This window comes from Drosophila innubila, assembly GCF_004354385.1.
Source record: "Drosophila innubila isolate TH190305 chromosome 2R unlocalized genomic scaffold, UK_Dinn_1.0 1_C_2R, whole genome shotgun sequence".
NCBI lineage: Eukaryota > Metazoa > Arthropoda > Insecta > Diptera > Drosophilidae > Drosophila > Drosophila innubila.
The window spans coordinates 1,078,142-1,095,725 of NW_022995374.1; the positions used below are offsets into that span (position 1 = coordinate 1,078,142).

General features: G+C 34.4%; 6 protein-coding genes across 6 annotated transcripts; 4 read left to right on the forward strand and 2 right to left on the reverse strand.

The window, feature by feature from the left end:
* The first annotated feature begins 295 nt into the window (after window positions 1-295).
* Window positions 296-676, forward strand: LOC117783706 (glycine-rich RNA-binding protein 2). The gene has a single exon (XM_034621235.1). It carries the CDS (start codon window positions 311-313, stop codon window positions 635-637), a length of 327 nt encoding a protein of 108 aa, XP_034477126.1. The 5' UTR covers window positions 296-310; the 3' UTR covers window positions 638-676.
* Window positions 677-3,092: 2,416 nt separating this feature from the next.
* LOC117784426 lies at window positions 3,093-3,596 on the forward strand. Its single transcript, XM_034622162.1, has one exon. It carries the CDS (start codon window positions 3,216-3,218, stop codon window positions 3,552-3,554), a length of 339 nt encoding a protein of 112 aa, XP_034478053.1. The 5' UTR covers window positions 3,093-3,215; the 3' UTR covers window positions 3,555-3,596.
* A 1,342-nt stretch (window positions 3,597-4,938) lies between these two features.
* On the forward strand, window positions 4,939-5,686 carry LOC117785807. The gene is made up of 2 exons (XM_034624044.1): window positions 4,939-5,493; window positions 5,558-5,686. The coding sequence occupies exons 1-2, from the start codon at window positions 4,939-4,941 to the stop codon at window positions 5,684-5,686; spliced, it is 684 nt and encodes a 227-aa protein (XP_034479935.1).
* Window positions 5,687-12,369: 6,683 nt separating this feature from the next.
* On the reverse strand, window positions 12,370-12,929 carry LOC117784968 (5'-3' exoribonuclease 2). The gene has a single exon (XM_034622831.1). The coding sequence runs from the start codon at window positions 12,845-12,847 to the stop codon at window positions 12,458-12,460; it is 390 nt and encodes a 129-aa protein (XP_034478722.1). The 5' UTR covers window positions 12,848-12,929; the 3' UTR covers window positions 12,370-12,457.
* A 1,397-nt stretch (window positions 12,930-14,326) lies between these two features.
* Window positions 14,327-14,975, reverse strand: LOC117784761 (acanthoscurrin-1). The gene has a single exon (XM_034622573.1). The coding sequence runs from the start codon at window positions 14,937-14,939 to the stop codon at window positions 14,505-14,507; it is 435 nt and encodes a 144-aa protein (XP_034478464.1). The 5' UTR covers window positions 14,940-14,975; the 3' UTR covers window positions 14,327-14,504.
* Window positions 14,976-17,075: 2,100 nt separating this feature from the next.
* On the forward strand, window positions 17,076-17,465 carry LOC117785824 (acanthoscurrin-1). Its single transcript, XM_034624068.1, has one exon. The coding sequence runs from the start codon at window positions 17,076-17,078 to the stop codon at window positions 17,463-17,465; it is 390 nt and encodes a 129-aa protein (XP_034479959.1).
* Window positions 17,466-17,584: the final 119 nt, after the last annotated feature.

Consider the following 17,584-nt stretch of genomic DNA (forward strand, 5'->3'; position numbering starts at 1 on the left):
AGGCCAATTTAACAAATGTGTGCTAAAAGTGAACAAGGAGGACGTAATAGCCGGGAGGTGAAGGGGCAACCAAATTATCTATGGACTGGGATTTCCATTAGCTGCTGCTTACAGCTTCTAGGGAAATCAACAAAAAAAGAACATAGGTAATGATAGCTGGTAAAATTAATTAATTTATTCAAAGGAAGAAGAATCAAAATAGAAAGGTTCTCATTAAGGGGATTCCCTAAGCAATACATTAAAGTTCCGTCGACTATAAAAGGCCACAGATTTCCATTAATGACAAATAGAAGCAATTGTAGAGTTAAAGATGAAACATTTGGTGGTGCTAGCCTTATTTGGATGCCTCCTCCTGGCCTATGCCAGTGGACATCCCTTGGAGCCAGAGCAGCCGGCAGCACAGAAAGTGACCCTGGAGGACGTCGATGCCCAGCCAATCGATGATGGGGTTGGAGCTCGTGTTGCACGCTTCTTTGGCGGTGGTCGTCGTGGTTTCTGCTGTGGCGGTGGCGGTGGTGGATATCGTCGTGGTGGCTACGGCGGCCGCGGTGGTTACGGAGGTCGCGGTGGTTTCGGCGGTGGCGGCAGTGCATCAGCCTCGGCATCGGCTTCGGCCAGCGCCAGTTTTGGCAAATGAAACCACAGCTCTTAACTTAAAAAAATTAACGAAATTAGACAAAATGTAACGAAAATAAAATTTAAATAAAAATCACAAAAAACAATAAACGAATACTTTTAAATTAATTATATGATTTTATTTCATTATTTCAGCTTTTATTTTAATTTTAGATTTTACTTTAATCAACTGTTCTTAGTTGACACTAAATAAATAAATAAATAAATAAACATGCTTTGGGGGCAGGTACAAAACGGTTTTTACGCATTTGTACACGTTATATTTCATCTCTTTTCAACACCTCTTCCAGCCGGTTTTCACTCACAACAATAACAATCAATAGTCTTATTTTTAACGTCTATAAAAATATTCCAGACCGCTTCAATACTAACTAATGGGTGCCAAAAAATTCCATTCAATAAATATAGTTGTCAAAACAAATAAAAGAAAAGGGATTGTTAAATGTGGGGAATGTAAACAAATTAACTTGTAATATATATACATAAAAAAAACTAAAAATAATAGGGTGCTAAGAGTTAAAATTAATTCTTATAAATAAATTGCATATTTAAGTTTATTTTATTCATAAATATAATTCCTAAAAGGTTTATTTTTTTTAAGATCGTAATTTTTATAATCGATCACTTGTATATCACTTGGTATATAATTTCCAACAAAAAATCAAATATACAATGCATTAAAAATTCTGCTTTCTGCATTCTCAATTGGCTGAAACCTCAAGGAACCAGTTAAGAAATATTGTGAATCTGTTTTCAAAACGACTTACCAAATTTAATGACCTTATTCATGGAAAATATTTCAGCTTAAGCACATTGAATAATCATGATTAGTCATAAACAGATTAATCAATCAAACCAGCTAATGACTTGGGTATTTCTTATAAGTTACATGCTTAAACATTTTTTTTAATATTATATTATTATTATATAAAAAATATAAATTTAATTAATATGTTTATACATTAATTATATATGAAGCAATAAACGTCATAGCTTTAATGAAATTATGAAATTATAAAACCCTAATTAATTTGATTAAATGGATTTTTCACCAGCGTCATATCGATTAATTCATTTCCACCAGAAACCTGTAGACATGTTATTAATTAAATAAAACGTTCCAGTGTATGCCCATTTTAACTAGAAATTGTAAGTTAAAGTTGAGTTGATAATTTTAAAATAAATAATAAAATGAGTTTAATATAATTAATTGAATATACATTTCTGGTTTCGATTTTGGATGAAATATTAAAAGTTTATTTGGTTTATTTTTATGTATACAATAAAACAAAATGTACCAATTTGCACCTGGCACCAATTGAGTTACACTTCAATATTACAGGTGTATTTAAATTTACACTCAATAGACAGTTTTGAGAAATGAATAGTTCTAAACAAATAAATAACGAAAAAAATCAATAAATGTTGAAATTAGCCAAGAAACGCAACTGATTCATGAATAAAATTAGCTAAAACAAATATTTTGCACTGAGTATAATTAGAAAATTACACGGAAACATTTGTCAAAGTTGACGTATTGAAAATGTGATTCATTTTTGTCTCATTTAATTAACGCCTTTTGTCTTACAACCCGATGAATACACTAACATCAACAGGAAAATTGAATGTAAATAAACACTACATGCTATTCTTAGTAAGAGTAATTTACATTACTCTATAAAAATATATCCAAATATGGAAATAACTGAAATATTGACGCAAATTGTGAAAAGATAGCGAGTTTTATTTTCGGGCTGGGTGTGGAGGATCTGACTCATTGAGTTGTGAATGGGAATGTGAATAGAGCACCTACCGCAACAAAAAACCACAAATTAAAGCTTCACGAATGCCTCCCCCTTTTGATCATTAACAACCTCAGTGTAGACGTCACAACAGTGCCTCCTAAAAGCACCCCTCCAACCCATTGACGGAAATGTTGTGCCGCAGTTTCATAAGGTGCTAATCAGATTTAAATATGTACACTGAGAGAAAAAAAGGCAGAGTAGGAATAAATACACTCGTTTATAAGTTCCTTAGAAAATATTAGAAAATTCATTCTGTAACAAAAAATGCGATTTATTAAAACCAATGTGAAAAACGCTTAGCTTTAATATTAAAAATATACTAAAAGCTTTTAGATGTATTCAAATTCAGAATGTTTCATAATATTCAACCTGAAATAACTTATTTATATATTCGATAAGCAGACGTATTAAAATCAAATTTAATTTTTTTTTTGTCTAAGTGAAAAGTTTAATATATAATATTTTAGCTTAATTATTGATCTTATGTGAAAGCAGTTTAACAAAACTTCAGTGCATTTTTTCTGAGTGTACCACAAATTAAATTAGTGTCCCTGCCTGAAACTCTGTCTGTCATAATAATTAGCGCATAGTGTGAAATATGTAAATCGCAAATTCACATATAAATGAATCCACACCCTAGAGTTAAGGCACAGAACCATAAGGAACTCTGATAACAACACATCAAAAACACCCGCAATCGCAATCAAATTTAAATAAAAACTAAAACCGAAAGTTAATAAAAAGAACTACAATAAACAAGTGATAAACAACAAAATGAACTGCACAAATATTGTTACATTGTTGCTGCTGGCCTTGTGCTTGATCCTGCACTCAAGTCAATCGGCGCCTATTGACGGCAATAATCCTTATCAGGCCATTAACTCACCTACTGATATCAGTGGTCAGCCTGTGAGGCAGAAGCGTTCCCAGGACTATTTCATCTGTTATCCCAGCAGCGTTGTCTATGGATATCACAACAATCCAAATGCCCTGGAACCACATCGTCGTTCCGATCTGTCGGATCGTCGTGTCTCCGTCTTCGATTCCTATGAAGCACTCACGAATCGTGCGGACAGAGAACGTGCTGCCTATAAGGACAGTTTTGGCAAATAGTTCCACTCACATATCATTAAAATAGCTGTTAAGATTTAGTATTAAGCCAAGCTGTATATATTGAATTTATGAAGACTCTAATTTATTAATTTATTTTATTAAATATTTTATAAAAAAAAAATGTTTTATTAATCAGTTGCAATTAAATTACTTTTTTCTTAGAGAATGCAAAGTAAATCTAAGAGATTTTATGAAAAAATTTAAATGGATTGCAGATAAACTTAAATAATATTTAATCCAGGAGATATATCTTTCTATCTATAGTAAAAGCCTTTTATATATAAATTTACAAGGGTTTTATTTATTATATTTATTAAACGAATTTTGGAAAATAAAAATGTTTAGCAACTTATTATTAAATTTTTTAAACTAATTATAAAATTCCAAAAAGGTATATAATTTATTTATCAGGTATAAAAAGCAATTTAACTATTTTTTTTAACCATGAAACACAAGAAACTAAATAAATTATTGGTTTTGCAAATAAGATTTTTTATAAAACCATTCTATTTGTTGATCTTAGAGGTCGATCTCACAATAACATCGATTGTCTTGTTGTCAACTGTTGTAAAAGTTTGCCAATGATCTCTGCGAATGTCTGCAAAAACGAATTAAATAAATCTTAAATGGATTTATTAGCCATGCCAAATTGTGGATAGCCATCAAGAAAAATAATATAATTGAGACCATGAGTCAATTTTTTCCATTCTATTTATTTATTTACATCAACTAATGCAGTTTAAAAAAAAAAACAAATGTATATTTAGTATTAATAAAATTAAGATTTAAAAAAAGCAATTAAAATATATAACTGAAAATTAGCAACACTACAAATATAAACTCATGACTCATAGGACGTGCTTTAAAAACTTGCAGCATACTTTTAGGCGAGCGTTGAAAACAAGTTCGTTGCCTAAGTCATTCGTTTTACAAAGCAAACAATAGAAGTCGAATGAAGAGCATTTCACTTTGCCCAATTTCAAGTCAAAATCCACCACAAACAACAACAACAATAGTAATTTTCTGGCTCGCAGATTTTCGATGTCCAAGTCGAAATCGAAGACGACACTTAGCACCTTATTTGCGGTTGGCATTAGGCAAAATGTGCGAATTGTTTATAAAGAGATTACAAAACGAACGCAGACACGTTGCTCTGTTCGGCTTATTTTAGATCGCTTTTTTTTTTAGGCTACCATAAAATAGTAAAAAATCACTTTACCAAATACAAAGTTTTACGAGCCAAAAAGAAAACCAAGAGCAATCTTTATTTATTTCAGATATTGAATCATTTGCAAGAAAAGAAAGTTTCCCTTTGGGGCAGTTGCATAAAAAGCGTCTTCAACGAGCCGGAAGCAAACAGTTGTCAATTGCTAACGTGACCAAGATGAAGTGTATTGCCAAGAAATCCTTGTTGCTTATGGCTTTAATGCTGCTGAGCGGTTGTCAAGCTCAGCCGAAACGTGAGCAGCGTCAGCTGAAGAGTCCGGCAACTGGAACGGAGGCAGATGTCAAGATGATGACGGCTAATATGACGCCAGCCAGCCCCTCAATGGGAATGAATATGAATCAAATGGGAATGCAATTGGCACGCTATCCTGGCTATCCTGGTCTCGTCTTTGGCGGTGGAGCTGCTCCAGCTGCGTCTTATCTGGGTGGTAACAGCTATTCCGGCTATCCAAGTGATCCCAGTTTGGGTCTGGGCTATGGTTTGGGTCTGGGCGCCTATCCCGGCCAGCCACAGTCCAACTCCGGATTTATGTACGGCAATCCCATGTACGGCAATCCGCAGCTGGGCAATGGAAATGGCTTTGGAGTCCAGCCAGGTGTGGACAACTTTGCCGCCTTGAACAACATCATCAACATGGCCAATGTACAGGGATTGGCAGCAGGTCCTTCCGCTGGTCTGTATCCTCAGGCAGGAATTGGAGCAGGATTTGGAGTTGGAGGAGTAGGAGCAGTTGGAGGTCTACCTGGAGTTGGAGTTGGAGTTGGAGGAGTCGCAGGACTTCCTGGAGTTGGTGTTGGAGGCGTCACAGGAGTTCCTGGAGTTGGCATGCCTATTCCCGGCTACTTTGGTGGCCATGGAGTTGGAGTTGGAGTTGATGGCGGCAATCCGATCTTCGAGCGCATGAATATGCATAATTATGCTCCAGCATTTTAGATGTCTTCATCTAAATTAAAATTTATTTAAAAATTATTAATTTTACAAATTTTTACAAAAAAATATTTATTTTATTTATTTAGCTAAATATAAATGCATATCAAGAACAATTATAAAGTTATTTTATTTATTTTCAAGAAATGGGGAAAAAGTAATGATTTTCATTTAAAAAAATGCAAGCTTAATAAAGCTATCTAAATGAAATAGTAAAACTGAGATACCTCCATATTGGTAAGAGCTATTCCCTAAAGGGCTACAACTTAATTTAGAATTTGTTCTAATTTTTTTTTTTTATTCTTTTAGTTTTAATTTTAGATTTATATCTAATTTATATTAGTTGTTAATTTAAAACAAATTTGCTAATTTTATTTAATATTTTAGATTTTAGCTCTTAATTTAAATTTTTTTTTTAATTTTATTGCTTCTGATCATTAAGAAAATTAATCAATATATTTTTAAACACAATTTATTTATCTAAAAATATATATTTATTTAATTAATTAAATACATATTTTTAAATGCGTTTTAAGATCAATTGTATTTCTTGCCCCCCATTGTGGCCCACTGATAGAGTTGCATGCGTTGTTGCAGCTGCTGTTGTTGTTGCTGTTGCAGCTTTTTTAGTTGATGTTGCTGTTGCAGCTGCAACTGTTGCTGCTGGGGCAGTTGTTGCTGTTGTGGCCGTTGCCATTTGGCGGCCAGTGTGTAGGCGCCTTTGCCAACAAATCGCGTGGGAACCGAACCCAATCTCATGTTGTAGCCCTGGGGCAGACGCAGGCGTTGTGGTTGTGGTTGTTTTTGTTGTTGTGGCTGCTGTTGTTGTGCCTCTACATTGGCCAGAAAAAGGAGGCAGAGGGCCAAAAGTGACAGCAGCAATTGCAATTTGTTGCACATCTTGGCGAGAACTTTGAACACGTACTGTGGCCATTTCTATTGGCAACCGCAGCTTTTATGCAACTCTGTTGCCTGTGCCACTTTTCAGCTTGCAACAAGCAACTGGCAACATTCAAGCTGCAACATGCAACATGCCTGTTTCTACTCATATGTGTCAATTGCTGTTAGCCAAGTCGAAAGTGGGCTAACTGGGACTTTGGATTACTGTGCAGACTGCCCTCAACTTGAGTTTCAGCAACTGGTTATTAGCCCAGTACCCAATAGAATACAGAGGCTTATGGATTTGTGACATTGTCTATCTGTTTTTTAGGCGACTGTTCAACTTAAAACAAACAGATTTGAATGAAATACTTCAGATTTTTTTTTTTTAACTAATTTAATAACAATACCAATTTAAAATCTACAGCTATGAGATTTAGGACATTAGATACTGACTATTTTGTAAACGTTTCCTACAAATTTCAACTGGTTACCTTAATAAACAGCTGTGATAATGAAATTATAGTTATGTGTATTTTTAACAGCGAACAAATGTAGGCGACGCACTGTGGGGCCATTTTATTTTTTCTTGTGCAAAAATGTGTAAATGTTTTTTTTTTTGTAATACGACTCTAATAATTATTTTTTTGTAGAATTTTGAAAAATTAACATAACTAAACAAACACAAAAACTTGTGCAAATGCGATTCAAAATATCTTTATTTTTAAAAATTTGCCTCTTACTATTTATATATTAGTTTATATGACTTATTGATTATTATTTTTGTATTTAGTGTGATTGTAACAAAGAAGAAGTGCTGGGCATCTATTAGTCGATCAGCTCGATTGTAGCATTCTTACTTGTTCAACTTGCGCATAATTCACAGTAGACGTCTCTCTTCTTCTTCTCTATCTTCTTCTTCATGCTCGCTAATTGTCTAGCCAAAGTCACAGTCACAGTCACATTCACAGTGGGAGACGCAGACAAAGTCACGAATGGTAGACAGAGTCAAAGTCGGAATCGAAGTTAGTGTCAAGTGCAAGGCTAAGATGCATCATGAAGTGTAGAAGAGGAACATGAAGAAGAAGAAAAGTGTTGACAAGACACTTTGCGACCTGCGAGTTGCCAATGTGTTAGTCATTTGCCGGATTGGCCCTTTCACTTTATTTCACTTGCCACATTACGCCGACTTGTACTCAGAAAGTGAAATCTGCAGTCCCATTGTTCATTGTTTTACAATTATACATACTGTTTTACATGGAAAACTAGCCTACTTATGTAGTTGACCCATTGTAAATATTTCCGAATTTCAGACATGAAAATCCTTGCAGTAAACTTCCTGAAAACAAGGCCTCAAAGGGTTGTGAATGAAGACAGCGAAGAGTACCTGAATGAGTATGAAAAACTCTGATTAATATAAGTTTTAAGTTGTGCACGACGACGATTCGATACCCTTGTACTCTGGATTTTACCATAGTAAATTGAAGTACATTTACTAAATTCTTACCAAAAAATATTCTTTTTAACCAGGTTTTTTTAAATATCTTTATGTTTAAAAAGTGTTGTGCTCAATATAAAATTGTCTCAGCTATGTTGTGCGAAAATTTCAGCTTTCTAGTTCTTGTGGTTTGGGCTGTGCTTTGCTCAGTGAGTGAGTTAATCAGTGAGTCAGTCAGTAAGTCAGGGCAAAGATTTTTATATGTAAAGATTATATTTTTTAATCGCTCGTTCATTTTTAATTTTGTATTAAAGAAAGTCAAAAAAATTCATATAATCAAAATTCGAAATTTAAAATATTATTTATACAAACTAAATAAAAGTAGTATTACATAATTATTTGTATATAAAAATTCAATTTCAATTGTTGTGTTTACTTTTAATGAGCATATATAATAATAGCAAAGCCATATGTATTTATTTTTTTTTTATTTGTAGGTTACACTTTCTATAACTAAAATTATAACACCCGCTATAAGTGTATACGAATATAAGACATACATTTTGACAGACCTTATCTATACCTAAATGAATCACATGTTTTCTCAGGCAAAGTGAAAAACCCACGGAAAATGCAATTTGTTGACCTACTCAACATTTGAACAATTTTAGCTACAAATCATTGAGAAAGGTCATTGACAAATGTGGCAGGTAGAAGCGGGTCAGTGAGTAAACAAATAAATAGCAAATAGTAAATACCCTTAGAGGCAGCTGAAGCATGCCAAAAGGTTTTTCACTATTTACTTAAGATTTCCCAAGGCGATTCAGGTGTGTGGTATAAGAGTCGAAGCGTTGCACACAAAGTGCAACAGTTTCTAATTAACCGCGTTGCAAGTAGGACACACGATGAGCTCTGCACTTGGAACTAGTATTAAAACAAAACCAATATGTGAACTGGGAATATTACTGGGACTTCTATTGCTGCTAATATTGCAAGTTGGCGAAGGAAAGTCGATGTCATTGTCGAGTCTCAATGAAGCTAACGACGATGCCAGCTTGGATCCACTTGTCTGGTCTCGTCCTTTTGTACAGGACACTGTGCGCAGACATCGCACTGCGCCACAACTCAATCAGAATCATCTTCATCATTATCATCTTCATCGTCTGCATCATCATCATCACAGGCCTTATCCAGAATTAATTAAACGCAGACGCCAACAATCATTTAAATGGTCCAAAAAGCTAAGACTTAATGGCAGAGGCAACACTAACTTCAAAAAGTATCTGCACAGGCGTCGCAAGCTAATGCTGCAAACTAGATGCTAAGCTAGTTAAAGTAAACTTAACTTATATAGTAATAATTTAAATAAGCTAATAAAATATTTAAATATTTTAAGCAAAAATCTTTTTATTCATTCGTCAAACTCATCGAAATTTTAGATGATTTTCAATTATCAGCATTGTCTATTTCCCAGAATAAAGTGAATATAAGAAATAGAGATTCCTTAAGAAATATTTTACACATAATACAGAAAATATATACAAAAGAAGATAAATAAAAATTTAAAATACAAGCCAAGGAAATTTTGAATTAAAAAACCAAATTTTTGCAAGAAAAAAATAAGGAATAAATTTTATTTATAGCAAAAAAAAAATACAATATACGTATGTGTTCATAAAAATTGTTATAATTATCCAGAATCAGATATGAATTTATTGTATACAATGCTCTATAAATATATATTTCCATTAAAGAAAAACCTTAACGTTAAAGTCAATAAAATAAATACCCATTACGAAAAGAAATTTCTAACAGAGTGAGAAAATTGAATTAATTTCTATATACACTTATAAGTTTAACGATTTCACCGTATTTTTTTACTCTAATCCTTTATATATATATCACATTAATTTTCATACCTTATTTTATTATTTAAGTAAATTAAAACAAAGTCACAAAATCAAATGTAAATTTTTTGATTTCTTAGTATTTTTACTATAATCTTTTATACATCTGTTTGTTTATTTTTAGTTTTGTATTCATATTATTGACAGTTACTTTATATGTGTTCTCTTTTATTTATAAAATTTGCATTAATTTTGCTCTAGAAATTGCGAAACTTGTTCTCAGTTGCTGAACTGAGAAATGTACTGTTCCCCTATTCAAAGTTCGTTAACTGGTTCGTTATGGATTGCCAAACGTGTCTGATTGTAAACGTTAACCAGAGAAGTACACACAACTTGTGGCTAAGGTCAATTAGATAACGTTTCAAGACCAGAGCTCAGCCCACAAACTTCAACTCAAACAGAAAACATAAAATATAAAAAACAAATATGATGTAAGCGACGTCAGGCCTAAGTAAACTTGAGACGAACCCAACGTAAGCCAAGTTAAATGAAAGATCTATGAATGAAAGTGCATGACAACAAGTCAAGTCTCAAATTGTGGATTCTTTCAATTAGCAGATATACGCACGATCCCCAGAAGCCGAGCCAGAAGAGCAGAAATCTTCAGTGGTATAAAAGCATGAATCTTCCACAATTTGTGATCAAGTACAAAGAGATCATCAACAGATCATCATCAATCAATCAATATGAAATTCCTGGCTCTGTGTCCTCTTCTTCTAGTGGTTATCATCTGCAGTCTGAGCCACAGCTGGGCAGCACCACTTGAACTCCAGAGTGAACCACTTACACTCCTCGATGTGGATTACGATGTGCAGCAATTGCCGGAATCGGAATCGGAAAATGAAAGGGTGGCTCGCGGCTTAGGACTCGGTGGTTTCGGTGGCCTCGGCGGCAAATTTGGTGGCTTTGGCGGCTTCGGTGGACTCGGTGGACTTGGTGGACTTGGCCATGGCTTTGGCGGTGGCTTTGGACATGGTCTTGGCGGTGGTTTTGGACATGGCTTCGGTGGTGGCCTGGGCGGCTTCAAGGGACTCTTCAACAAGCATTTCCGCTAAAATAAAATGTTCTTCTTTAACTTTTTTAATAAACAATTTAGTTGTAGATAGACCATTAAAATAAATGAAATTATTATAAGCTAAACAAACATTGGTTGATTTTTATCAATAAACAAATAAATGACTTAAACTAGTTTTTTTTATCTAAATTGAAAAACAAAAGTTCCAGCAACTATTAAATAAAATTTTTTACATCAAAAAATTAATATATAACATATATAATAATTTTAAAAAAAGTTTTGAATAAATTATAAATAATATTTTTAAATTTTATCTAATACAATAATACAAATATATTTAATTTCAATAATAATTATATATTTTTTTTATTTAGATAAAAAATCAAGAGTTAAAATAAATATTTATGTAACTTGAATAAATATTATTAAATATTTGTAGTATTAAAAATAAAAATTAAGAATATTAATATGCTAAATACCAAAAAATTAAATAATAAAAAACTAGTCCTTTTTCCAGTCTAAGATAGTTTGAATTTTTTAAAAAATATCGGATTTCAGTTAAGTTAAATTCAATAGTAGCGCATTTGAAAAATGGGATTCAATGCGCCGTAGAATTGCAGTTCGGGTTCCGTGGTGGTGGTTCGCAGTTGTATTTTAGGACGTAGGGTGGTTGTGGTGGTTGTTCTCCTGGTGGGTTGCCAGCGGTGTAGCGCCTGTCGAACTTGCCCCATTAAGTTGCGCCACAGATTTAGCTTTGGAATTACTGCTGTAAAATAAAAAAAAAATATATGAACTTAATTCTTATGCAAAAAATATCTAGAAATATTTGTTGTCATACATTTAAATATATATTATTATGATTATATATATATATTATTTTTATATATTAAAAAATATTCTTTTAATTAAAATTGTACACTATTAATTTTTATACAAATACATATAATTAATTTACATTTTGTGCCTATTTTATATATTTCTTATGCAAATCAAATTTAAACTGTTGAGTTGATTTTACACAGTGCTCAACAAAATAAAGTTTCCTAAAAAAAATTAAAATAATTTTTATAATTAAACTTCAGACTTTTAAAATGTCATAAATTTTCAAATATTTTTAATTTCACTTGCAAAATTTAAACTTCAATTGGACTGTAACGGGTATATAAATTAATAAATAATTAAGTAACATTACCCGCTAGCGGTGGTGCCACCTGAGCATCAATTTCCATCTCATCCAAGGCTAAAGTCCAGACCAAAGTGCCACCAAGAGGCACCAAGAGCAACAGGTAAATGAAACGCATCTTTTTAAAATCCGAAAACGAAACTAAATCCATCTACTTATAAGCAGAGCCCTCTGTGGTGGGCCAACCGCTTTCGCATCATAAAAGTGGGGCACTCCCTCCAAAAAATAAATAAAAACATTTGCAAAAATATAAAGACATTTATTGATGTACAAAGCGAGAGGGAGAGAAATATCACAAATGTTGTAAATGTCAAAATGGAATCCATTTATCCGTAATAACCACCGCCAAAACCACCAAAGCCACCACGATAACGAGTGCGTGTCACGACGCGTGTACGCTGATATCCACCACCAAAGCCGTAGCCACCGTATCCACCGTATCCACCACCGAAGCCACCAAATCCACCGCCGTAGTACGGTGGTGGCGGTGGTCCAAAGAATGGCGGTGGTGGCGGTCCAAAATACTGACGCGCCTTGCGCGTTCCCTCCACATTTAAGTCCACATCCGCTTGGGAGTTCTCGCCAGCATCCACAAGATCAGCAGCAAGTGGTGCCGGTGGTGCTAACGGTACCAGCTGCTCCTGTTCCAGAGCTCTTCCCACTCCACAGAGCACCACACAGGCGCAGAGAACTAAACAGACTTTTGCGCAGTCCATTTTAATATTTAAAATCGGCTTAGCTACGTTGTGTGCAAATTTCAGCCTTCTGGAACTTATGGTGTTTTAATCTATATTTTATTTGGACTATTCACAATTCAGCACGAAATTCTGTTGACCACTAAAACTGAGTTAGGAATTGTGCTTTAATTTATAGCCCAATATTTGTCAGAGTTCATTGGCATTTTTCTTGTTTGTCATTGAAGTTTTGACCACATCAGAAGTAGCCATAAACTAATTATATTTAAAAGTCCTAAAGCATTGTTAAGCGATGGAATTGTTTACCTGAAATTGACCCACAACTGATGAATATACTTCAATGCGGAAGTGTCTGCTTGATCCACAGTGGAACCACTCGATGCTCATGTTAACTATTCTAATCGGAGCAAAATATGTCTATCAGGGGTAAATAAATATCATAATAAATAAATATTATATAAAGTTGACCTCTGTCCATTTATCTTCTTAAGAGACTTTGTTCGCTTATTTATTAAGTTCACACGTTATCTTATCGCGAATTCGGCAAATTTGTGAATTAAGGGTAAGCTTCAGCAAGTCTAATTATTTTATTTTATTATATTTTATTTTTTTAGTTAAGGCTATTAACATTTTATTGTATTCAAAAAAATACAAGATAAATATTTGTAGAGTTTTTAAATAAAAATACTGACAAATTTGTGTGAGTTTCAAGTGAGATTTTTGTTCAAGTTACTAAAGTCACAAGTGCCTCTTGAATATTCCCCTTCAATTTAGGAATAAAAAGAAATTGGATACTCGCACCCACTGTTTTAAATATACACTGGCTGATCTTATTATACGCCTCTTAAATGCTTACTCAAAATAATTTTGATTGTATACAAAAATGAACACTTTGGAAAAGCGTAATGCGAGCTAGCCTATAAAAATACCCTGTACTCATAACGAGCTAACTCAGACTCATTGAGCTTAGAGACTGTAAAGCTCGAGTTTCCACATTTAATATGTAACTCCACTTATGCCATAACACATATTTTTATCTACTACAATACAGGGTATTGTGACTCGTTTCAACGTATTTTACTTAACTTGAGTTATGGCAAAATAATAGACAAACAAACTGCCGAAAACGTAAAATGAAACTTTGAAAAAAAAAACATAAACAAGAGCCATAACTTTAATCTCCAAAACAAAACTGCAACATCATCGAATCCGTTGAAGTTTAGCACACACACAAACATACTCACTTCAGTGTTGCCAGCATTTTGTTTAAAAAAAAGCTAGATATTAAACAATATAATAAAAAGAAGCCAAAGAAAATAGTAGAAAATAAAGAACAATGTGCTAAATATAATGCTAAGCATAAATGCAATCAAAGAAACTTTAAAAATATTTGATGGCATTTTTTTCTTTTATTTTAAACATTTTTACACATTTTAAAATCTTGATTTATCCTTAAAAAAAGTATTACATTTATGGTATTTAATTTTTATGCGGATGGTATTACTGTTCATAGGTTTTTCTTAACTTTGGTTTTATTGCATTTCTTTAAAATCTAAATATAGCCTTAAATAAGCTAAGCTGGCAGCACTGACTCGCTCGTACAATACAAATATGTAGAGAGTAAGTCAAACTCAAACCAATTTTTCTTTTTATTGATTGTTTACACTTGAAACTTTATTCAACCCAAAAAGCCACCGATGCCAAAAGCTTTTATCTTGGCAAAGCCAACGCCACCGCCAACAAAGCTGCCACCGCCAAGGCTACGACCGCCAAAGCCGCCACCGCCAAAGCCGCCACCGCCAAATCCTCCGCCTCCAAATCCTCCACCACCAAATCCTCCATTATAGCCAGCATTGTATCCACCATAGTGCTCTCCATAACCATAGCTGGGAATCGTTTGCACTGTGGAAATGGTGGACACCACAGGCACTGTGGTTATTATGGGCACCGTGGACACCACGGGAACCGTGTGTACTGCCGGTGCACCGAGGTAACCACCGCCAAAACCACCTCCAACAATGCCAGCGCCTCCAATGATGCCACCGCCAATGTGTCGCGTCTTTCGCACCACTTCATCCACGCCCCCTTCGCTTACAATGGGCGTGGCCTCCATCACACTGAGCACAAGTGTGGAGATTAGCAGGTAAACCGTTTGCCGGATCATCTCTGAATCTTTGCAACTACTGAATGAAGATTGCCCCAACCCAAGTTGCTTATTTATGCAAATTAATTAGTTGGCCGTGTCTGTTTAAGCATCAACTGCGAGTTGTTGGCCTATTTGCATTACCAATTCACAAATGGGATGCCAAAATTCCCCGAGAGCTCAGTGTCATCGCTTTTGAATTCTGAAAAATGTTTAAGCTGCCTTCATAATAACTCCATCTGGACACTGAAAGAAATAGTAGCCCACTTTTTTTTATGTACTTTATCCAAAGTTTCAAACTGCCACAACATTGTCAAAAATTATCCGATTTCCTTGCGGAATATCAATTTTATCATTATTTCGCCTATATTTTCATTCTCCATCAAAATTGAAAAACTCAATTTTTCTTCCTTCACTGTCATTTTTTCCGTACTTTTGATCACTGTCCATTTTCTCCATACTCTGCCCTTGACACTTTTTTACCAACTTCAAACTGTCATAACTTTGTCAAATTTTGACCGATTTCCTTGCGGAATATCAATTTTATCATTATTTCGCCTATATTTTCATTCTGCATCCAAATTGAAAAACTCAATTTTTCTTCCTTCACTGTCATTTTTTCCATACTTTTGATCACTTTCCATTTTCTACTTGACACTTTTTTACCAACTTCAAACTGTCATAACTTTGTCAAATTTTGACCGATTTCCTTCCGGAATATCAATTTCATCATTATTTGGCCTATATTTTCATTCTGCATCCAAATTGAAAAACTCAATTTTTCTTCCTTCACTGTCATTTTTTCCATACTTTTGATCACTTTCCATTTTCTACTTGACACTTTTTTACCAACTTCAAACTGTCATAACTTTGTCAAAAATTATCCAATTTCCTTGCGGAATATCAATTTTATCATTATTTCGCCTATATTTTCATTCTCCATCAAAATTGAAAAACTCAATTTTTCTTCCTTCACTGTCATTTTTTCCATACTTTTGATCACTGTCCATTTTCTCCATACTCATTCCATGCCACTTTTACCAACTTCAAACTGTCATAACTTTGTCAAATTTTAACCGATTTCCTTGCGGAATACCAATTTCATCATTATTTGACCTATATTTTCATTCTGCATCAAAATTGAAAAACTCAATTTTTCTTCCTTCACTGTCATTTTTTCCGTACTTTTGATCACTGTCCATTTTCTCCATACTCTTCCCTTGACACTTTTTTACCAACTTCAAATTGTCATAACTTTGTCAAATTTTGACCGATTTCCTTGCGGAATATCAATTTTATCATTATTTCGCCTATATTTTCATTCTGCACCAAAATTGAAAAACTCAATTTTTCTTCCTTCACTGTCATTTTTTGCTACTTTTGATCACTTTCCACTTTCTCCACACTCTGCCCTTGACACTTTTTTACCAACTTCAAACTTTCATAACTTTGTCAAATTTTGACCGATTTCGTTCCGGAATATCAATTTCTTCATTATTTGGCCTATATTTTCATTCTGCATCAAAATTGAAAAACTCAATTTTTCTTCCTTCACTGTCATTTTTTCCATACTTTTGATCATTGTCCATTTTCTTCCCTTGACACTTGTTCACAAACTTCAAACAGTCATAACTTTGTCAAAAATTATCCGATTTCCTTGCGGAATATAAATTTTACCATTATTTGGCCTCTATTTTCATTCTTCATTAAAATTAGAAAATACAATTTTTCTTCCTTCACTGTCATTTTTTCCATACTTTTGATCACTGTCCGTTTTCTCCATACTCTTCCCTTGACACTTTTTTACCAACTTTAAACTGTCATAACTTTGTCAAATTTTGACAACTATCTCTACGAATAAAATACAAGACTATTTCTCCCAGTGTAGTTCACACCTTATCATCTCTGAGTGAAGGTCAGGCCACGTGGATTGAGGCGCGTAACTAGCATCTCTCAATATTGTGGTTAATGTGTGAGTAAACACAGCATAAGTGGGGGAATTTTCATTATCGGTGGTTTCATGACGCACCACCGTTTGGTGTAGGGCATAAAAACGGTGGCAGATCTGCGCAGCCGTCTCACAACGTGATTAACAATTCAATAAAGATGAAGTGGTGCCATTTACAACTGCTGCTGATCATCGGTGGTGCATTGGTGCTGGGAACTCAGGCACTGGGTGGTGCTGGCCTTGGCATTGGTGGTGGAGCTGGTGGATTTGGTGGCTTCGGTGCTGGCGGCTTTGGCAGCTATCGAGAGACGGTGCGAGTTAGAGGACGTGGATTCGGAGGCGGTGGCTTCAAAGGCTTTGGCGGTGGACTTGGAGGCGGTGGTTTTGGAGGCGGTGGTTTTGGCGGCGGTGGTTTTGGCGGCGGTGGTTTTGGAGGCGGCCGTTTTCACGCCAGATACGACAAGAAGGTGTCCGGTGGCTTTGCTGGCCTTGGCGGTGCAGGTGGTGCGGGCTTCTTGGGAGCAGGCGGTGCTGGATTCCTCGGTTAAGATATGATAAACACTTATTTGAAAAATTTAAAAATCTATAAAATAAAGCCAAAGTTACGTAGTTCCCCAGTTTAAAGCCTTATTGCTTTTAATCAGAATTACTATATCATATAGCTATT